This window comes from Cloeon dipterum, chromosome 1 (genome assembly GCF_949628265.1).
Source record: "Cloeon dipterum chromosome 1, ieCloDipt1.1, whole genome shotgun sequence".
In the NCBI taxonomy this organism is placed as follows: domain Eukaryota; kingdom Metazoa; phylum Arthropoda; class Insecta; order Ephemeroptera; family Baetidae; genus Cloeon; species Cloeon dipterum.
In genome coordinates this window covers 11,042,962-11,065,418 of record NC_088786.1, presented here as the reverse complement: position 1 = coordinate 11,065,418, position 22,457 = coordinate 11,042,962, and the positions used below count along the sequence as shown (strand labels likewise).

At 40.7% G+C, this 22,457-nt stretch overlaps 3 protein-coding genes across 7 annotated transcripts in view; 1 reads left to right on the top strand and 2 right to left on the bottom strand.

Moving 5' to 3' along the window:
• Positions 1-38: 38 nt before the first annotated feature.
• On the bottom strand, positions 39-7,273 carry ca (claret). 2 transcript variants are annotated; one of them, XM_065476177.1, is made up of 26 exons: positions 7,134-7,273; positions 6,816-6,948; positions 6,503-6,642; positions 6,143-6,450; positions 5,800-6,013; positions 5,610-5,743; positions 5,394-5,558; positions 5,159-5,343; positions 4,913-5,090; positions 4,610-4,818; positions 4,402-4,556; positions 4,224-4,351; positions 4,056-4,163; positions 3,881-4,006; positions 3,711-3,831; positions 3,538-3,662; positions 3,225-3,476; positions 2,987-3,172; positions 2,719-2,928; positions 2,432-2,668; positions 2,198-2,380; positions 2,030-2,140; positions 1,400-1,714; positions 1,237-1,343; positions 680-774; positions 39-626 (listed from the first exon to the last, which is right to left on the bottom strand). In XM_065476177.1, the coding sequence occupies exons 2-26, from the start codon at positions 6,929-6,931 to the stop codon at positions 247-249; spliced, it is 4,488 nt and encodes a 1,495-aa protein (XP_065332249.1). In that variant the 5' UTR covers positions 6,932-6,948; positions 7,134-7,273; the 3' UTR covers positions 39-246. The 2 variants fall into 2 exon arrangements, with proteins under 2 accessions (XP_065332249.1, XP_065332250.1); XM_065476178.1 differs by having other exon boundaries at positions 680-771.
• Positions 7,274-7,320: 47 nt separating this feature from the next.
• On the top strand, positions 7,321-13,952 carry LOC135934438 (uncharacterized). Its single transcript, XM_065476181.1, has 9 exons — positions 7,321-7,574; positions 7,839-7,987; positions 8,041-8,190; positions 8,382-8,600; positions 9,554-9,661; positions 9,718-9,829; positions 12,894-12,996; positions 13,071-13,222; positions 13,606-13,952. Exons 2-9 carry the CDS (start codon positions 7,913-7,915, stop codon positions 13,695-13,697), a joined length of 1,011 nt encoding a protein of 336 aa, XP_065332253.1. The 5' UTR covers positions 7,321-7,574; positions 7,839-7,912; the 3' UTR covers positions 13,698-13,952.
• Positions 13,953-15,781: 1,829 nt separating this feature from the next.
• Positions 15,782-22,457, bottom strand: part of LOC135938109 (protein eva-1 homolog C) — a 73,448-nt gene continuing 66,772 nt past the window's right edge. For 3 of the 4 annotated variants that reach the window (XM_065481657.1, XM_065481666.1, XM_065481674.1), the window contains exons 7-8: positions 21,615-21,761; positions 15,782-17,623 (exon numbers count right to left, since the gene is read on the bottom strand). In XM_065481657.1, the coding sequence (XP_065337729.1) occupies positions 17,271-17,623; positions 21,615-21,761 (500 nt within the window). In that variant the 3' untranslated portion in view covers positions 15,782-17,270. The remainder of the gene's footprint in view (positions 17,624-21,614; positions 21,762-22,457) is intronic. The other variant, XM_065481683.1, reaches the window with a different exon arrangement.

Below are 22,457 nucleotides of genomic sequence, written 5' to 3'. Positions count from 1 at the left end.
TGATTATATCCTTTTCACGGAAAAAAACTAAGTGTGTGTAACTTTTAATAGGTATACATATTTTAATAAGATTCTTCAATATTGTCCTCTTGTTTGGAACTGTAAACGTGACAATATAGAATAGTTACAAACTAACGAGTATACTGTATATATAATCTGGTAAACTGGCAGAAATATCAAAATATTGGATTGTGTATGCCTTGATGCAAATGACGAGAAGTAAGTTCGTTGTTCCTATAGTGCTTCCTACATTGAGCTCTCCTGCAGGTGCGAAAGGACGCACACTGGGCAGGCGAGTTTCACAAGGGGGTTCAGGCTAAAGAGCTCTCTCAAAATGGAGGCAGTGGTTGGTAAGGGCTGATTTAAGCGCAGTAGCGCAAGTTCAATTTCTGGCAGCAGTGACCTGTGGAAGGTGTCCAGTCCATAGCGATGGCCACAAGTGAAAATAAGCTGCTCCTCCGACTGACTAGAAGAGCTCTCGTGGAGCGTCATGAACATGCCCTTGTCTGGCACACTGTCGACTAGACTTTGCGGCTCGCGCTTCCAGCTCTCAAGCTCGGCTCTTTCTCCTCCGTGGTGCGCGGTAACTTGGGATAGCAGCTCGACGTATTCCGGTATCACTTTTTCTATAAAAAAGCAACACTAGAGAAATTGTAGAAAATCTTTGGCAAAAGCGTACTTTCATTCATCCCAGACAATATGTCCTTGCATAGCTGGAGACAGAAGCTGGTTGAAAGCTGACTCCACAGCTGAGAGTCTTCCTTAGTTGAGCTGCTTGAAATTTATTAGAATCCAGTTAGGGAAATTTGTAAGATAAATCACTAACATGAACATTTCACTTGTTGAATTTTTAAAACACTGATTTGCAATTTAAAAACAACAGGGGGTATTTCACCTTATAAGATTCCTTCTTAGCTTCCTTTTGAGCTCTCTTTCAGTCGATAAATAACTACATTGCTCAAGGGGATTCGATTTTTTTCAACCTTAACGCATACTAAACCTATAATTGTTCCAAATTTACATGGCGATAAAATTGGAAATGCGGAAAACGATGGTGGTATTTTTACACCAAAATAGCCATCTCAAATTTCCAACCAAAATATAACTGGAGAAAAATAATGTAATATACATGAGGCTTTTCATCTTAATCTCTAAAAAACAATCCCAGCAGAAACAGAAATCAAAATGTGGCCCCTTACCACTTCTAAAAATTAACAAGATAATTTTGTAACTCACCAAAATAGCATAAGTCCTAAGGGCATAGAGAACTTAGTGATGTGCTTCATAAACAACTCCTCCAAGTGTCCCATTGGCAATGAATGATTTAGCCAAAAGTCGATTCCCTAGACATAATACCATTAGTAAACCAATATTTTTACAATTTAAAACCATTACGCACCTGCTCTAGCAGCTTTTTGATGACACAGTGGCTCTCAGATTCAATGAAATCAATATAGTGTTCAACAATATTGCTAGCTTCGCCTGCCATGCTCTCTTTGGGCAACTCCTGCCCTTCATCTGCACGCTGCTCGGAGCCTCCTTCGACAGTGAAGCAGTATATGGCACCTTGGGGTGAGTCAAGGGAGGAGAGTGAAGAGCAGTGGCTATTTCCTCCCTTCGAAAGGGCAGTCAGCTGATAGGTTAGAGCAACAGCGTAGTTTTTCTGCAGAGAAGCGACTTTGGCTGCAGCCTGGTAATTTTCTGCCTCCAAACACTGGAACACAGTCATAAATGATGATTAATAAAAGATTTACCTTGAGATTCTGTTTGACTGCTAGTAACAATAACCACAATTTTGGCCAAATTTTGCACCTTTAGCAAGTTACAATCAATGTTAGCCTTTTTTGCATAAATTCGGTGGGTAATATTTCATTTCTGGTAGTTCTTTTAGCACTTTACTGATATGCTAACCATTCACAGCAAGTTAATGATATTAAAATATTTTATTGAATATTATGACTCTTAAAAATGGTAAAAAAATTTATAGATCATATTTTCTTAAAAAAAATTCTGGAAAAGTTGCACTTACTTTGGACAGTATTTTTGATGGGTCATACAGGTCTTGGAGGGCCTCAAGGACGAAATGTAAGCCCTCTGCATCAAAGGGCAGATCTTTGGTGTTCCACACAGGAGCACATTCCTTGAATAAAAGATAGCTCTAGTACCTCAATAATTTATACAATCTCAAATTTATTACTTGCTGTTCTTCGTCATCCTCCTCAGCAAAGGATAAAATTTGAGGGAATGAGATTACGTCAGTTGGTGTCTCAACAATTGCCTGGCGACCAGCTGGAATTTTGATTACCCGTTTCATGTTTTTGTATTTGACCAGCTTTCCCTCCATGTTGTTTCTCTTTGACTCTTGAGGAATGGTTCCCAGCTGGAAAATATTAATGGAGAACAAACTTCAAATTTTTGACAAAGAATTTACCTGAGAGTGAGAGTTACTGCCCCAGGAAATAAGGGCTCCTGATTTGTCTATGGCCAGTGAGAAATCAGCTCCGGCATCAATGGCTACAATGTTGCGTCCTGACAGCGATGGTAGGGCAAGTGGTGCTGAGATTTCTTTACGGTTCGCTTGACCGAGCTGCCCATCTATCCCCCGACCCCACGAGTAGACTTCACTTTTTGAGTCGAGCAGCAGTGAATGATGAAAACCGCAGGAAATCTATCCAGAAAAGTTAGGCGCTGCAGATAGAAGCTTGAATGAAATCCAACCTGGACAATGGTTCCCTGAACTTGGCTGGTATCTATGAGACTAGGTGAAAACTGAGGAGGATGAGCGATGATTTCCTCTTCTTGAGCTGAATCAGGCACAAACTGTTTTTCTTGCAAAATCCTTGCTCGTTTTTGGGCTTGTGCGTGCAACCTAAGAGCCTGGTAACTTGAGCCCCATGTGTACAAATTTTCCGTGGTGCTGACTGCGAGCTGAAGGCACAAATTAGTATACATGCTTGAGAGTTAAATGGACTAGTGTACAGCTTACACAGTGAAAATATCCACAGGCAATGAGGCGAATCTTCTCTGGCAGGTCTATTAGCAACGGGACGCTGCTTTTTGGCAGATTTGGAGCTCCAAGCTGGCCAAAGGCCCCGCTCCCAAAAGCCCAGACCTCACCATCGTCAGTCAACACAACAGAGTGGCCGTGCGCTCCACAAACTTGAACAACAACCTAGAAATTCGTTTGTAAAAATAGAATAAAATAAATGAGATGAATTATATACCTTATGAGCGAGTGTGGCGATAGGCATCGGAACATTCTGATCGTCTGTTGATCCATTTCCAAGCTGGCCGTGTACGCCCCAGCCCCAGGCAAACACCTTCCCACTCTTGCTGAGCGCAAGAGAATGGTACTGCCCAGCAGAAACCTGGATGATGTCCTCATCAGACAGGCTTTCAATCAGCCTTGGGTGCGAGGAGTGGCTTGTAATTCCGAAGCCCAACTGTCCAAACTGGCTGCTTCCCCATGAGTACACCTAGCAGAGAAAACAAAGCTATTTAATCCAGATTTATTTTTATTTTTAAAGCTGCGCTTACCCCGTTTGAGGTTAATGCAAGGGAGTGGTTTTTACCACAAGAAATACTGTGCACGTGGACTCCCAAACCAGTGAACAAGTCCAGTGATTTTGGAACCATGAACTTGATCATGGTTGGACCACAACCTGCAAAAAAAATGAGGACTGTGTTTCAGACGTTAGGGGCGACGTTACCTAAACAGCCTTGCACGCTATTGCCCCACATGTAGAGTTGTTTGCCTCGGACCAGGCCAGCATGAGAGAATCCAGCGCTGAGGATTTTGTGCCCACAAGCTGGCGCAACGTTTTTCTTAGTCTAATAAAAACGTCAGTAATCCAGAAAGCATTAAAAAGCAATTCCAAACCTTAATATTTGGCTCTGGCTTAAACATCTTGACCAAACTGTTGAGGTAGGGGGAGGATTTGTTCTTCAACAATTGCAGCATGATGCAAATAAAAATTTCAACAAATTCTTGGATTTGAGTATTTTCCTGGAAAATATGGTCAGCAAAATTGTAAGAAAGGAAAGCTGAAGCTTACTCTGTTATAGGTTAGGGTTCCAGAGTTCTTGTAAACCTTTTGTTGGTAAGCTGCGTCCAAAAAACTTTTGAATTTAGGCGAGTAAGGATTGTACAAAGCCGACAGTTTCTGTGACATAACGATAAAATATTAGTTGAGACAAAGTATATGACTAGTGAGATTATTTGCCTGCAACACATCAAGCTCTAAGAAAGGCAGTTGGGCAGTCACAAGCTGCATGTGAAGCTTGGCTCGCTTATTGTTCAAGAGCAGCGGTTGAAGCATTTCAGGATCACTCAGACAGTCCCAAACTAAACCTAGCAACATGGTTACACTTATGTTTGGCGCGATATGAACATGAACTAACTGTCTCTTGGCTTGACTTTCAGCAAAATGTCCAGCACTTCTGGATACAGGCCTCGGTTTGTAGCTAAGAAATGTAGAACCTTCCAGGTTTTCGTCTGACCGGCAATATTCACAGCCAAAACTTCATCGTAGAAAAGATTGGACTTCAAAAATGATCTGAGTAATCAAATTTATGAGTGGCAATTCCATATTGAATGCAGAAATGTTACAAGTATTTGCTGAAAAGAGGAGTGCCTTCCTGAGCAGACTGGCGCAGTACTTGTTCTGCAAAAGACATCATGGCCAGGTTGGATAAGTGCAGCTTTTCAGACTGAGAGAGCTCAGTGTCTCTGGCAGAAAGCAAAATTTGAATGTAGCTCAGGAGCTCATTGGGATGGCCACTTTTTGCAAATTTCAGAGCACTTTTGAGAAAACGACACTGAAAATGACAAGAAGTTGAAATGAGCCGGTCTACAGAGTTTAAAAGAGTAAAGAGGTGTGTTTTAGACTCAGCAGGAAATCAGCTAACTCACTTTTGAAAGCTTGTAAAGTGTGATTGCATGGGAAAACTGCCTCTCCTCCAACTTTTGGTCAGCAGCAGCTTCCAAGAGGGTCTGCAAGTTCAGTCCAAACAATACAGCCAACCGTTCAGCATTCTCAAGCTGATTGCTGTCCAAGGCCATTTGCATGAAAAGCTCTGCAGGCGGTTTTCTGCCAATACATGATTATTTAGTAAGCATAATATTACATTTATTCAAGAGAAATTAATGACAACTTACGTGGGGGCAACCTCAAAAACATTTCTAGATGTGATCACAATAAACGTTTCTGTACTTGGATTTTCCTGTCCACCTAGATTACTGTCGCTATCTGCAATTGTGCTTCGCAGTCTCTTGTACATCGCAATTACTTGTTCTCCAGCTCCGAGATCAAAGGATTGTACAACAGACTCTGTGCTTTGCTCCTTAAAATATAAATAAGTAAAAAATATTGACATTTTTAATGTGTACTCACCAGATCAGGCTTTACTTCTGAAAGGTGGCAGGATGAAATATAAATAGAGCTTCTCTCTGTGTTAGAGAGCAAAATGAATCGGTCAGCGTAGAGGATGGGTTTTCCATCTGATGGAATTTTGTGAACATAAAGAATTTTCTCTTCTCCTGTACCAGCAGGGTAAATCTGTCACCAAGAGAAGTTAACACTTTGTAAAAATATTATAAATTAACTCACTTTTAATAACTGTATAGAAGGATTGTAGGTGGAGATTAAATATCGTTCCTTGGAATACTGAAACGAGTAAATTTCAGGTCCTTGTAAAGCAACAGGCGTGGTGCTAATTTCTTTACTACTAGGCTCATCAGGAGCTGAAACATTACCACTGTAAAATGCAAGAGAGTAAAATATATGTTACAAAACTGACCCTTTTTTGCACTGCTAGTTCCACCTTTCTTGGTCTCGACCAGCATTTGCTTCAGCGAGGCCATTTTATCGACTGAAAGGTGCTTCAGATTTTGCAGTCGGGAGCGAACTGGTATCGGCATCAAACCATCTCCCTCAATGTGTTCCAGCGGCCAACAGTAGCCAATAGATCTTTGCTCCAAAATTAATCTCCACTGGCTTTTCGGCCCAGAGATCTGCGAGAGGAAAAATTAAGATATGAATTTTTTACATGACTGCGCTCCACGACATTGGATTTTTCAGATATTAGGGTCACGCAATAATGGTAAATAATTAAAAATAAACTTCAACTGATATGCACTCACAATAAGAAAGACAAGGTCAAGGCTATTGTCGAGACACAGTTGCAGCGAATTGATCTCCCCAGTGACAAATGTGCGTCCTAAATCATTGCCAGTTGTCAGACTGACAAACGTGATTTGGCCATTCTCAGAGCCCAGGATGGCCACATGCTGTCCATCCAGGCTATTCCACCAGACAATGGACGTTGCCACTGGTCGGAGTTTGGTGGTTAGCAGCTTTGTGATGTCACTTGTCTGCCAGCGGAGGTCAAGAGCAGCCTCAGGGTCAACAAGGGCAAGTGCAGGAACTATGCATAGTGAGCTATCACAGCCTGCAAAAAGACTATGTTATAATTTAAATCCAACCGAGCGAGTAGATGTTACAGGAAACAGCGAGCCAAATGCCACTAGGATCGAAGGCGAGGCAGCAGATTTGTTGAGTTGGTTCCAAGTGCCACAGAACATCTTTGATCACTGATAGCTCTCTGTCAGAATGTATGTAGTAAAGCAGCAAACGGTTGTTCCTACAGAGAAAAAAATGTTAATGGCAGTATTGATTTTAGTCCAAGACAAACAGATTCAGTGGGCAGCGCGAATTAGGCCCATGGCACAATTTTTGGAGCTAATCTAGATGCATATAAAAGCGTAGATTAAACAGCATCAATCGCCAATCAATAAACCGATCAATTCGTCTTACCCAGTGACAAGTCCAAAAATTTGTTGCTGTCCGTTTCTGCGCTGAGCGCACAATTTGATCTCGTGCTCCTCCGTCGCCAGCAGCGGCCTCAGGCTGAAAATCTCCTCCGCAAACATGTTGTCTCTCTGAATCTCTGCAAGATAGAATGGAATAAGCGCTGCGTAGATGGAGAAAAGGCCCGGCAGCGGCAAAATCGCGGCCGTCAATGCCGCATTGAAAAAGCACGAAGGTCATGTGACAACAAGAGAGTGTTTCTAAATGCCAGAATTGGGCGCCCGCGCTAGATTATCGTGCTCCCTCATGCATCAGATGGTTTACCTTAATAGCTGGCCTTTGTTAATGAACATTCGCTAATGGGCAGATCATAATTAGGGCTAAAAATAACAGCGAAAACAGCAGAGTGTGTGCGAGAGACACACTGCTCCCTGCTCCTCCTCCCCGACGACCCCAGCTGGCTCTCGGCCGTGTATCTATTTATCGCCACGCCTCCTTTTGACAGACGACGGGATCTTACCTCAGTCTGATTTTCGGCCGTCTCTTCACGCTTCACGTCGCGTCCGAAACACGGTGGTTTTTGCTTACCCCTCGCTTCGGAACAGGGTTACTTCTCGCATTGAGGTGACCTGTGAGGCGACGCGAGGGGGCTCTGGCTGATTTCGGCAGCTGAACGGCCGACTCGTTGCCGAAACGCTCGTACCTACATCTTCCTGCCCATGGAGGGGCTCTCGACTAGCTGATATTTGCTGTCTTTATGCTTAGGTGAGCAGAGTATTGCGAATTGCTAATTGTTTTTATGGCTGCTCGCAATTTTTTTACTCTTGGACGTTAAGTTATTCTCCTTTCTCTTTAATTTGTCGTGATTTTATTTATATTAATTGCTATGGACCAAAATTGCGGTTTGGTTTGTGCCAAAAACTTCAACCCTGGAATTCAATTTATCAAAATTATATTTAACGTAAGGCATAATCTACACATATGTATTTTATCGAAAACAACTTGTATAACATAATTGCTATTTTTTAGGTGGTGTAAGATCGTAATCTTCCACAATGGTGTTATATATGATACTTAAGAGCACAGTGCCAAAAGAGTGAGCCATGCAGCAAGAAGGAACTCCCAAGTTCCTCAAGTACCACCAAGGCAGCGTGCGTGGAGTGGCTTTCAGTCCAAAGGTTATTTTTTACCTAGCAGAGATGTATAACAAAGTAACATATGATTTGGATAGGACCGCTATTTATTTTGCTCTGGTGCCTACGATGGAAGGCTAATTTTGTATTCGGCTCTGCGGGCGGAGATGTTGGTCACCTACCAGATCACCACCCTGACCTTGGCCAGAAACATAAACGCAGTCCGATTCACCTCTGATGGCAGCAAGGTCAGAGCACTTAAAAAATGAACTTGAGTAGTAAAAGAGACTTGAGAAAATATACTTAAGAAGACAGTTTTTACGGCCGCTCTTGGTGTTAATCTGTGCTTTAGTCATGAATGAAAGAGTATATTTATGTAACTGTTTCTGTTGCGTAAATGCACGTGCATCCTTGAAAGCGTGAGTGTTCCATTTTTAAGATTTTGGCTGCAACCACTGTTCGGCGAGTGGCGGTCGTCGATGTAGAGAGAGGCGACCAGCTACTGTCGTACGACAACTGTGCCTTCAACGGCCGAGACAGGACTGGGCTGGCTACCGACCCAGTGTGTCCCAACATGGCTGTATCAGTCGCCGTCAATGGCAAGGGCCTCACGCTGCTCGACTTGCGCATGCCACTGCCCCTCGACTTTTTGTATGATGTAAGTCTTGCATTTTAACCCTACTCTCAACACAATAATTGAATCCTCAAATTTATTAGATGTTTTTATTACATTTCGATTATAAATCATAACCTTTTTATTGGTTTTTGTGAAAATGAGTCCACAAAGTTACATGGTAAAGATGATATTGCTGGCGCTAAATCATTTTCCATAGTACTTATCTTGGGATGGAATTTATGGAACATATATGTGTGCACCAGGTGGGAACTCAATTTGTGGCGACACACTGAATGAAAGCGTCTGTTTCTGCGCTGTTCTTTTTGCACTGAAGTCGTTCACAAAAAGCATAGGAAAACGTATAAGTGTTGAAATACTCTGCAAAATGCTATGTCTTTTCTTTCGGTGTTTTGCAGCGGTAAGGTAACACACAGAAGTTTCCAATAATCTTCCATCTCAAACTAAAAGAGAATTTTAAAAATAAAAAATACCGATGTTTTGGTTGGACGGTTATAGGTGAAACCATGTTTAGAAGTGAGTTAAGTCAGTCAGTTTCAGCTACCAGTGATCCAAATTTTCTAGCAGCAAATAGTGATTTTTTACTGCTGATGAAGTCTAAGGTGATAAAAGTGCGGCTTATCAGAACGAGATCATGTGAGATTTTGTCTCATCAATTCCACACAGCAGCATTTTGAGAATCCTTTTTTAATTTAAAATATTTCCCTTTTCATGTTATTACTATTTTTTCTGCTATCTCAATAAAGTTTTCTCTTTGGCTTATAAATGAATTTTCTACCTATAAAATTAAAAAAAATTGCCAATATTTAATTACTGCGGGATAAAATTGTAAAAAATCGCTAAACAATTATTAGATTCAAAGTTTGATTTTATCGCGATGTCAGACCCAGCTCTGACAGGGAGCAACGTAGCATTTCTCACAACAGATCAGCAGGGTAAATTTATTGTTACGGGTATTTTTTTCTTTTTAATTCTAGCTCCATAGCAGTGTGATTCGTGATGTGACGTTTCTTGATTCATCGTGGCCATGGGCCCGAGGACACCAAAGCGTCCTGCTCAGCGCGAGCGGCGATGGTACTTGCAAGGTAAAACACTTATTCAATCACACCAATCCACTTCTAAATTTGATGGGTATTATTAGGTTTCTACTTTTGATGGTCGAGTTTTACACTCATTTGAAGTCAATCACCATGTGAACACCATCTGCCCTTCGCCTGAAACCTATAATGACGAATCTGATGACGGATTTAACAGTGAGTGTGCATCTTCATTAACATTCTTCTTTGATAAACTTTCGCATTGAACATGAAGCAAAAAATTATTGAACGGTAACCACTACTTCTTACTCCTTCTAAAGAAACTTTGCATCTACATAAATTTCTGACTGTGATAACAACTCAAAATTACAAAATTAAACTAGTTGACAATAGCAAAGCGTTAACTCTAGTGATATAAATACCTACAATGATTATTAAAGACTTAATACAAAATTAACAATGTGAAGAGGAAGCGGATATTAACAGTTATGTATTTTTTTAGGACAAAGAGGGAGTCAAAAAGTTTTTTCGTAATTTCCTGCATACATATGCTAATTATATTAATTATTTTACTAATGCAAAATAAGCAATGTGTTGAGGTTAAATTGACCACACGATGGAATTTAAACTGTGAACTTTACCATTCCTTTCATATAAGAGAGTCGTGGAAAAACACACCTACTCGCTTTTTGCTGGCTTTAGCACCTCTTAAACATGAGTGAATGTCTTCACGGGACGCATTTTCTGACGTTGGTTCAGGGGCATCGTTGGTCCTCCGCAGGGCTTGGCTCGTCTCTGGCGGCGTGTGCTGTTCGCTGTTATTAGTTCGCGGCCAAAGAAAGGCTAGATTTGGCTTCAGTAATCTCATACATTTATTAAAACGTTTTTCCTCACGTACAATTATAGTTCATCACAATTGTACAAAGTCATTTTTTAATAATGACTTGGCGAACGGCGGTAAAAGTGAGAATTGGTTAACAATTCTTATAAGCAATGACTTAACGCATCAGGGCAAATCTGAAATGAACAGAAACCAAGAAAGTATCAGAGTCACACATTAAAAACACATTGCACAGCGAAAGAAACTGTGCCGCTGAGCAATCTCTTAGCGCAATTGCATTTTGGCATGAATAGATGCCATTAAATTCACGATTTAAGGTAGTGTAATATGGTTATAAATATTTTCAATCTTTTTTTATCTCTTTAACTAACATAACATGCAGTAATACAACATATCAAACCGCTGGCTTTAGTTTTATTTTTTCGTATTTTTGTCACTGCGATCTAAATAATGACGTTAATAGGTTGCATTAAACTCAAAATTAAATATCCTAAATGTGCCAGAATGTACTGACATTCAATTGAAGTGCTTTTGGAAAACGCATTATATTTTACAGCTAAACTGACGCGTTATACTATAAAATGATTGGATAATAAGCAAAATGAATTAGGTCCTACCTCTGGTGAACATTTAGTGTGTATAATGGAAAGTGTGGTTCGCGCAGAATTAATTATTACTGTCCATTACAATTTGGCGAAAGCACACGCTGCTTAGCCAGCTTTTGACTCTTTTGCATATAATTGAAAGCGTTATATACTTGTTTGTTTTGGAGTAGAAAAACTGCCATACCAACAAAAATAATATTGTTAATTATTGTAAATTGACACACATGAAAGCAAAACCAGTGGCAGCAAAATCATTGGTGCTGTGGAATCGTTCAGAATGAATATTCATCGGATTTTTTGTACATGTGCTGTGCTTTTATACGTTCAAATTAGAGAACACACATCCTGATGACAGCTGGCGTCAAAGCAATTTCCCGTTTCCGTACATGTAATGTCCTCTTGGTAATTGAAAAAAGCCAACTCGTAAAAAATCTTAAATTGCTTTGCTCCAGAAAAAATCTGCAAACACCCACAAATGACAGTCCGCGCTTCACCGCAGCTGCAGCGGTTGAGGGTGTTGATAATCACAAATGCAAATTTCCGCTTGTGTCACCATCCCTTTTCACTCCGCAAAAACTAATTAGCTCAGAATGCAACTACTAACTAGTGTTTGCACAATCGTAATAATGCGCTGCCGACGAGTTGATTGCATGGCTGCTAGTAGTTGCATATTTAATCTGTTCAGAAAGTTTTAAAATATGCATGTGAAAACGTAGCGCGAGTGCTTTTCGCCCCCGACTGACTTCTCTCTGAGACTTGAACGCAGCTCAACGTCCTCGTCGTTTTAATTTCGCTGTGCGCCGACAATAAAAGTTGGACAAATTGAAATGAAACCGTCGTCGCGCAATCCTTGTTGTTTAATTTAGCTGCTAAGTTAGGAAGTTCTTTGTTTTCTGGAAAGGAGCTAGTCGGGAACTTGGAATGGTGGAACAAAAATCGGCAAACGATTTGATTCCCTCGAGAATATTATTGGATCAAAGCTCGACCGTTTTATTTTCGTGTTCAACGAGTTCCATGGGTAATTCAACAATAAAATCGAAAACATCTTGTCATTTTTATTCAGTTCAAAAGTTTATGTGGACTTTCTCTTTATAATTGGGTTGACTCATTACTTTTACTTTCTGGATAATCGGAAACCAAGAGACTCAGGTTTAATTTGCTAACCGAATCCCGAATTTTTACCACTGATCCATTTTTCAAGCGCAGGTATTGCCGCAGACTTACGACAGGTTTTATTAGGACTTGATCCATGCACTTTTAATTTATTTAAACTATATTTCCCGTTCAGCTGGAGCTTTTTAATCATAAATTGAGTTGAAAAATATTTAATGGAAAAGTGACCGGGAAGAACTTCACTTAAAAAACTTGCAGATTTTATTATATCCTGAACATCATCAAATCAGGTCCCATTGACATTTCCAATCACAGAATAGATTAAAATAATCATCCGCACATGGAAACAAAATCTAATGCTCGCGTGCGCTTGCTTTGATATTTATGCTAAAATAAAATTGAGAGAGATTGAGATTTTTTCAAAAGAAATTGATAGCAAATTGTTTTTAATTTGTTTTAAACGCACACTTCTATTATTCCCCTTGCACACGAATTCACTTAAACAATTTAAGTATTTTGGACCAACCTGCTTGTTCCCGTGAGAGAATTAAAATGTGTCGGCGACGCTGGTTGTCAGCCGCAGATTCTTTTCTTACGAGAGCAGAACTGTCACAGCGTAAAATTGGCTGCACCCCGCGCGCCCTAAGTTGCGAGGGGTGATTTTAGCCTGGCTCGCATTTCTATGCAGATGAGATTGATCGCGGTGATGAATGAATTGCAGGTGTCATCATGACGGGTGGTGATATCGTCTCGACGTACCTGCCCGACTTTGGCGTCAGAGAAAAGTTAAAGGACAACCGCGAGACGCCCATCTGGAAGCTAAGGTGAGACACGAATTCCCTCCCCCGCAGCCTTGGGCGTCATGAGATCAATGCGCTGTCCGTTGACATGTCAACAGGTATACTTCCAACGGCGGCCTACTTTACTCAGTGGGTGACGACGGAGTCCTCAGACGCTACCGCCGCTTCCCAAACCATCACAAGTACCTGGGACCTGTCTTTAAGCACAGGCAGGACGCACAGGACCTCGACATTTCACAGTACGATGAATGTGAGTACCGATTTTTACTACACTTAAACAGAAAATTGGATTGTTTTCCAGGCTTACAAAGCATTGGTATCAATCAGGAGGATTTTTATTTCTTGATAGTTTTTACTTTTAAATATACACTTTCTAAGTCAAATAATCGTTTCAAAGCTAACAATCATTTTAAAATTTTCCAAGCAGGCCAAATTTTTTTGTGAATTTAAAAACTTGATTTTCTCCTACATCCAATTTAGCCACAGTTAAATATCTAGCTTAAATTTAAATTCCTTTTTTGATGGACCAAACGTGGGAAATTGCTAAAATAGTGCCAAAAAGACGACTAAAATATTTTTATAATTTTAATTTTTACGTATTGTGGGTTCTAAGTGGAAGTCTCTCTTTTTCAGATCTTGTCACTGGCTCGAAAGACAGATCAGTCGGCATTCTTCGACTTGGTGCGCCCAGTCACGGTTGCACAGAGTACTACGAAGTTACGTAACGTTAATGATTGTGTTTTTATTTCGCTACAAGCCTGTTTGTCTTACAGGTCAAGTACTTTGCTAGTACATAAGCAATCTCTTTTGCTACTATCTCACAATATGATATTGTTTTTACACTGTGAAAATAACAACTTGGAGAATTTATGCCAGAACGAGGTTGCATTTGACTAATTTTAAAATGGCAAAAACTGAGGTGGAATTTCGTGACAGTTGCATGCACTGCCAAATAAACTTTTCTATTTTTAGCAACAGAATCTTCCATGCTTTTATTTGCTCTACAACTGTGTTACCTTACTTTCATTTATATGCATATATTCTCAATTAATAAAAATGATTATTATGTTGTTAATGTGTGCTCTTGGAATCTATTTGAGCGTTAAAATTTGCAAATACACATTGGTAACTTTTGATTTCTTAACTGAAAGTCTTCTAATGCTTCATTTGTGAAAAAGCGTTGATTACCAGACATCTAATTCCACGTAGGATACGCCTCTATAATTATTTTAAGCTGTTATTTAGTTCAGGTGACGGAAGCCAAGTCCACTGAAATATTGGTGGCATCTCCCGGAATGTTTTAACTGTGAAATCGGATTTTTAAATATTAAGGAAAATATGCATTTTGCGATAAAATATCTTACCTACACATGTCAGGGGGCGCTTGCAGAAATCAGGATGAGATATAGGTCCAAAATCATGGCAGAATCTACACATAAGCGCATCTGCACCCATGGGTCTTTTACACAAGGAGCAGCAGGTCTCCATGACTGTTGAACCGGTGAAAACGCACTGAATAAATCGAGGTATTTTTCCTCGTAATCATTTAAAGCTTCAATGCTTGTTGATGATTATGAATATTGAAGCCAAAGAATTTCATATTTTGAGCTTTTAGTTGATAATATATCACACACTTTATTATTATTATGTGCTGGATTCGTTAAACGGTAAAATGAGAAATTGTTTCTGTGATAATGCTTTTATCATTAAATGGGGTGATGCAAGTTGTACGAAAAGAATTTTTCTGGAAAGGAAGCTGTCCAAAAGGATTTAAAAACGGAAATAGTCCGAAATTTGAATATCCATCAGTAATGTAAGAAAGGATAGAATATGAGGATGGCCGTTCATAGTATATTTAGTCACTGCAAGAGGAGGTATATAAGTGGAGGCAGGTTGAGATAGGTTTATGGCGGGCCCTGAGGAAATACTTCCCTGAAACTGAGTTGAGTGGCTGTTTTTTCCACTTTTCACAGTAGTAATCACTTAACATACGTAATAATATTTTTTGAACAAAGATACATTCTGTTATTAAATTTTCCAGTGTATTTTTCACAAGGTTCAAGCAGTTGTCCTGAAGAAACGGTATCAGGAAGACAGAGAAATCAACAAAGGGAGGGGGGGGTCAGTGTTGGCTGCTCATTTTGTCAGTCCGCTGAAAATTAAGAGGGATGAGGCACTTTGACTTGCCTACTAAACTTGCTGGTCTGCATCTATCCATCACGTGTGATTTCACTGGAGGAATGCTTTGTGTTTCGTGTGAAGTCCTTGGTGTGGAGGCAGCGATGGTCCTTCAAAGGATTGGCCACCCATTGTGGTGGCTTGTGTGCTCGTGTAATTAATGTGCGCCATAATTGAGACACCAGTTTTCGCCTATAAACTGCCTGCAGGGAGTAAAAATCACACCGATATTTAAAAAAGAGAGCAAGCAGAGGCAGAGTAGCTTCTTTATAAAATTCCAAAATTACCGGCTGATTAGCCATTTACAATTTCCAGCTGGTTTTCTGATATGTTATTGAGCAGTTGATGACTACAAAATAAGTATTTTAATTTTGATTTCTAGTTTTTTACTCTTTATTTAATTATCATTACTAATAATTAGTGATTATTATTAAACAGCATACAAAATCATAAAATTGAATCTTTATAGTTTATATATAGGGGACAAAAATTTCCCTTTCAAATTTGCTGAATCCACATCTCACAAAGAAATCTTTGCTTTGTGCTAACAAAGTGGTATCTCTTTTTTGAGAAATTCAATGTTCTGCGAGCGAACAAGAGGTATTCAAAAGAAGAGAAACAACAAACCATATTTTTAATAATAAATACTTTTAATATAAACAGCGGCAGAGAGCTTTTAAACAGGGGATTTTGAATGCGTGTATAAAATCTTTTCTCACGGGGTTTGTCAGCAGCAAGGGAGCGAGTGAGAGGCGCACTCGCACACACGTTCGCTCGCTCGTCAAACACGGGTCGGGTGATCGTTCGTGTCAAACAACAACAACGAGACATATACATCAATTTAATAGCACGCGCACCGCGCAACAGGGTGATATTTCCATTCGCTTTTCCACTTGCGCGCCAGCACTTTTTTCGTCCACACAAACAAACCACCACCATGAGCAGCACTCCGACGCTCTGATGAAATTATTTTCACGCCACATCCAGAGCACAGAGCATATATGATAGCGTCCTGTTCACCCTAATTAACGCTCACAATTTCAGTCTCTAGCACATGGGAGTGTGTGCGCATTACGGTACAGCTGAACCGTACGCGTCTAAATGTGTAAAGATATATATGGTCAAAGAAATATAATAGTACCTAACACTCGAGTCATTGGCATTGTTGCACTTTGTTTGAAATTATCTGCAGGAATATAAAACTCTTTTATGCAAGTTTGAGGTAAAATCATACAAAATCTAAATCCCTGTTCATTATACAACCAGATAATTTTTAGGTTTTGTTAAGTTTCCAGGTATCCTGAACTAAATTGCATATTTGATATTGTTCCCATCATTTGATAACAAATTAATTTTATTTATTAAAGATGTACAAATTTTAGAGCACCAAGATTTTAATAGAATTTAGCAAATTATTATTCTTGAAGCGATCTGAAACGAAAAATGATTTAATTTTCCATTTGTAAAAATCCTTGGTGCGAACAGAACAGAAGACACCACCATTCATTTTCAATTTTAGAGCTATTAATCTCCGATTTCGAATTTCAACCTGCTTTTGAGCATTATCGGCGTAAGAAAACATTTTACATGAAACAATATCATTTTCATTTGAACTGAATTTTTATATCAAATTTTGTACGCTTGAATTTAATCTGAACTCTGAGCTGGAGTGCCTTAAAATTGTGAATGATTGGTGGCGCCATCTGTTGGCGCTTCAAGCACAAAGGACATAGGCCCAATTTTCAACCGATTGCAGAAAAATATGTTTGATATCAATCAAGAAATTATTCACAATCACACTGTCAAAATACTGACTCAGTTTCTCGCGAACAAAACAGAGTAGAATAAATATTTTCCGTTTCTTTGAGCATATCAGATGCATTCGTTGGCATTCAAATTGAATAAGGTGAACACGACAGCATCCGCACGACATACTCTATGGTTCCACCTCAATAAGCCGTCGTCGGGTGTTGGCTCCAGCCAGCTGCACACCATAGGCATGAGTTATTAAAATGATCACAGCCACCAACCGGCACTCTGTCCGTGCTAAGTGCGTGCGTCCTCTAGATGCAGTACGTGGGGGGCGGTGGGATAATGGAGCACCCCCCACAAACCTCGCCTCATCCGTAGTAGTACTGGCTGTTGCCCGGTCTGCTGAGCGACCGAGGGTTGGTGTCGCTGTCGTGCCGACGCACGCCTGTGCCCCCGTATCTGACCACCTCGCCCTGCGCGGGGGCTGGCGGCGGCGGCGGGATCGCCGGGATGGTCGTCGCCGCCATGCTAATGTCCGCGTCGATCTCCGAGATTTCCTCCGCGAACTCGTTCGGCAGCGAGTCGTTTGGGTTGTACTTGCCGCCGCGGGCCGCCGCCCGCCGCTTTTGCACCAACAGCCGCGCGATCACCACCAGCAACAGCAACACCAGCCCCGCTCCTGAGCTCACGATCAGGTAGAGGTACAGCTTCTCTTGGTTTTCTGTGACAATCAAGCAGAATTTGCATAAGTCTAAAAGAATCATTAATCATTTTGGTTGATCTTTTTAGCCTGCAAAATATGGAAAAACGCATTGATTTCCTCTACCCAAAAAAATTTAAGGATATTGAGCAAATCAAATCCGTTTAAATCTCATGGAATTCCAAGACACAGGTGGACATTGATCTGTGTGATACAATTTAAGATTGAATGCCAATTGTAATTAATGAACTCGATAGCAAAAACTTTCACATATTTATATTTTTTCCTTCTGACTGATATATGCCATGGCACGGACCCTTGAAGGGGTCCGCAACTCTACATTAATTTGCGGTTATTTGATCAAAGGGTGACCAACTTTTTTTACTCCTAGACGCTGAGCATCCACAAGTATTTATCGGAGAAATGATTTCGCATCAATCATTTTGCCAATCAGGAAGAGGGAAGGAATAATTTGCAGTCATATCATTCCATGCGAAAACTACAAATTAAAAACCAGAAGTATCATTTTTGTAATGAACTACACTACATATAGCCATGCAAATTCTTGCTCTAATTTAAAAGTGAAAAATTGCAGAAAAATTACGAACTATTGTTCATTTATGATTGGCTTATATTTGGAACAAAATGATTTCACCCAATTGAAACACATAAAAAATGGGTTTCAGCGATTTGCAGCCAATTTGATTAATCATAACAAAATTTTAATTCCATAAAGTCAAAAATAACACTTGTCTCGACTAAGCCATCGGCTCGCACTATTGAGAGTGCCTGCTTTTTTCGTGCACGTTGCAATTTGAGAATACGAGCACTGTTTGGAGATCGAGTGCGGGCTCATGCGCTTACGTTTGACTCCTTTTGCATTGCAATGACGAGTCCATTCGGATTTTGGAGGATTGCGAAAGCTTTCCGACTCACTACTCGCTGGTTTGCACCTTTCCATCCAGCACGTGTGAATTAATTTCACGGAACGAATGTCTCTAGCGTTTATAAAAACACCCTGGCGCAGGGGCAGCAAAATGAGTTCGTCCTTTTCTGGACTGGCGAGCTTCCTCCAACGAGGTCTGTGCGCCCATGTTATTCGTTCACGATGTTATTTGGACACGGGACATGGCATTTTCGCCAGTTGTTCGCTATCAGGGGGGGGGGGGTCAACCACCTCGAAGTAGACCAATAAAAAAACTATTGATTTTTTAAGCACTAAAAATCAAAATATATTTCGTTTCAAAGAACAATACTCATAGAGAATTGAACCAAAGAAACTAGCCAATCGTGTGATTATAATTCTGAGAGGATTATTGCAGATTTTGTTACAGAGTAGGCGGCATTTTAGTGTTGGATCTTGACAGCGCGCAAAGTCCGTAACTCTTAGCGACATATCCGATTAGCGCTGACAACGCTTGTGCTGTATACTCCCTTAAATTTGTTCTGCGGAAAAGTGATTTATATCTACTGAGCGAAAACACCACGACCTACTTTTCTCCGCGTTTAAATTTCGCTATTACGTGCACTGAGCAATAAAATAAAAAAAACCAAAAGCTGTATGGAAACTATTTCGCGGAATCAAATTGCATGAATAAATGATATGCAAAGTAATTATAACTACAACTATAATTATTAGATTCTAGGAAATATTTTTCATTGATTTTATATCATGTTGTAAGTCTGAAGTGAAACAACTCATCAATGATCATTTTTACTACCGGCGTGCGACAAAAGTTCGTCTGCAGATATCCACCGAGGGAACCTGGAGGATAAAAGTTAAAAAGTGAATATCTTGAGGCCGTAAAATAGAATTTTACTGCCGCCCATAATACTCGAGCAATTTTGCGGGGAGACCTGCGTGCGCGCCGTTCCGCCCAGCGCTAGTTTGTTCCGGGATAAATCGCTTTATTGACCGAAAATTTCCGATTGAAACGAGCTGTTTGAATATTCAGTATAATGCGGCGCATCAATCATTTGTGCAGGACGGCGGAAAACAATGCAAATTGGCGTTACGTGCGTCCCAACGCGCAATCCATTCCCTTTAAATCGCCGGCTGGGTGCCGTGCGGCCGAGAGCTGACAGGTGACACGTCACGAAGCAATACGCGCGTTTGATTTTGACAATTTCATCAAGTGCTGTGCGGGTCGTGGCATAGCCCCGCGAAAAACGTGTGTGATTGAGCGGGCGCCGTCATCAATGGAGATTACGCAGCACCAATGCCGGCACGTCGAGCAGGTTGCCTATACACGTACACAGAGGCTGCGTTTGTTCCTCGAGAGAGAACTCCTGCAAAGGCCCTTGGGGGAACCAGAGCCACGTTGTTTGCTGTTCGAAGCTAACACGAACCGGCGGCGATGATGTATCACCAGATCGACGCGCGAATCGCTTTGTATATGTATTCGCCTCGCGGAGTGAGAGTCTCATACTCGGCGTGCGCGCGAAACAAATGAGTGTTGGGAATTTAATTGGAAACTCGTCGCACGTTAAACAATCAAGAGGCAAGTTCATCGCCGCTTGAAGTAACGACACTCGGGGCTCGTTACCTTGTGCGAGGGCTTTGATACTGGGGTGAGAGGAAAAATATTATGCTTTGACACAGTACCTCTTAAGAACGTGGTGAACATCAATTTGCTCTAATTGAAATAGACGCTGTAAGATGTATCAAAAGGCTCCATGTGTGATTGGCCGCATCGGCCTTGAGAAAACGATCGTTTCAAACAATAAGCTTTAATCTGGGCTGTTAGAGATATCATCCAATTTTTCTAAAATTGTTGAGCACTAACAACTCAAGTCGTTGCTATTTTTTAAGCGAAATTTACAAAATCTTTTGATTACGTTTTTTTTAAATCGCATCAGTCAATTTATTTCATCTATTGGGGGTTTCGTCGATGAAAATTTATGTTGTTAGATTTATAAGAATTTTTTAGCAAATTTGCCACATTTTAATTCTTCTAAGACAGTAAAAAACCTTTAAATTCGACACAAAACTCCCCTCTTTTAAGGCAAAATTGGGCAAATATAAAAAAATAGGCACTACGAGTAAAATTTATCTTTGCTGCCGAAAAATTGTCTTAAATTCTCCAAATTAATTATCAGTCAAAAATGTCCGCATCGTAAAAGTAAAAAGGCAAAAACAATCCATTTCAGGCAAATATGTAAATAAATTACATACTCTATATATTTTAACTCAACATTAGAAGCGAAAATGAAAAAAATTAAAGCGGAATCGGAGCGCAGTCTGTTTTTTCCATAGGCGACGAGGCAAAATCCTCTGGAGATTGCCGCAGTGTTGATCCTGTTTTGCAGGTACTGCTGATCCGAAGTCTCAGGGGTAGAAAGAGCTGCTGTTCAGTATGAAAACGTGCGAGGTAATTTTTATCACTAAAAAGTTTCACCTTAACTGCCCATCCAAATTAAATCAAAAAAAAAAAATAAATTGTTAATTTCCTGGATCAAAATCTTCCATATTGTGTGTTTTCCAAAAATGCAACATGTTATCCATTTGAGTTTGATTTCCAATTTAATAAAACCACACACGTGTTCGTTTTTTAGGACACTCTTGATTGAAAGCACGTATATCAAATGGAACATAAATATTTTGGCAGAGCATTCAAATTTCCTGGAAAATCCCATCATGTAACAAGGAAAGAAACATTCATTCGTTGGAAGTAGAGAGCGCGGTTCCACCTGACCTTTTAAGGGGATGGAGAAAAACGAGCCCGTTGGGCTTTGAGCAAAGGACATTCAATTCAGACAGATTTATAGACAGCTATTCGGCGAATACCCAAATTGGACGAACATCAGGGATGAGAGAGAGAGAGAGAGAGAGAGAGAGAGAGAGAGAGAGAGAGAGAGAGAGAGAGAGAGAGAGAGGGCAAAAACAGGTGTTTGCTGCCCGTGCACACGACCGGGTCAGCAGAGGGGGCTGAAAATGCAAATCAGGCGGGCGAACTAACCCGCTCGCCCGCCCGCACACTGAGGGGCGGTAAAAAATGCATGCGCTACTCACTGCTGAGGAAGGCGTACGTGTCCATCCACTGGGACACGAAACCGAGGGTGTTGGGGCGCGGGGCCACTTTGTTAAAAATCACCGTGGTGCAGTTTGCCGGCTGGGCTGCGCCGCCCTGAAGGGATAAATCTTTGGTAGCAATGAAAACTGAAACACACACAAGCAAGCGACGCTCTAAGCGACAAGCGGCATCTTCGTCTGCTACACGTTTGGAGTTTGGAGAATGGGTGGGTGTGTTAGCTGCAACGAGCATCGTGAACCTCCGCCACCGCACCAGCACCGAGACCAAAAGCACCGACCAGGAGCACCAACGAGAAAGAAAAGTGAGAAAGAGCCAGCCGGTCCCCGAGCACTTGAATTATGCAGCCACTTTTACCCAATTACAGCTGACCGTGCATTTATTCAGGCCCAAATGAAATTTATCTCGCGGACGAGCAAGAAAAACAAGAGGGACGAGAGCCTTTTTACCATCGCAGAAAGGAGCGGATGAAATATTAAAGTGGCCGGCCAGGCGTGTGTAATCCTTACTTTAAATGGTAAACACACATGCACACACGGACCGAAAAAGAGCAGAGAGAACGGAGACAAGTCATGTATTTTCATGAAAGGGTTGCTGCTTGTTTTTTCGCGGGGGCAACTAGAAATTGAGCAACGCAACACGAAAGCGATGGAGCTTTAATCATAATAAATAGGTTCTTATATTAAAATACACTTAAGCACGCTTTGCAAATCAACAATCGCTCGTCGGAGATCAATAAATTTCGCCTTTCTAGCTACTTCCATTGTGAAAGAATAAATGACACCCACTTGAGATAAAAATGGGCCGCACAGATTATGTACGTA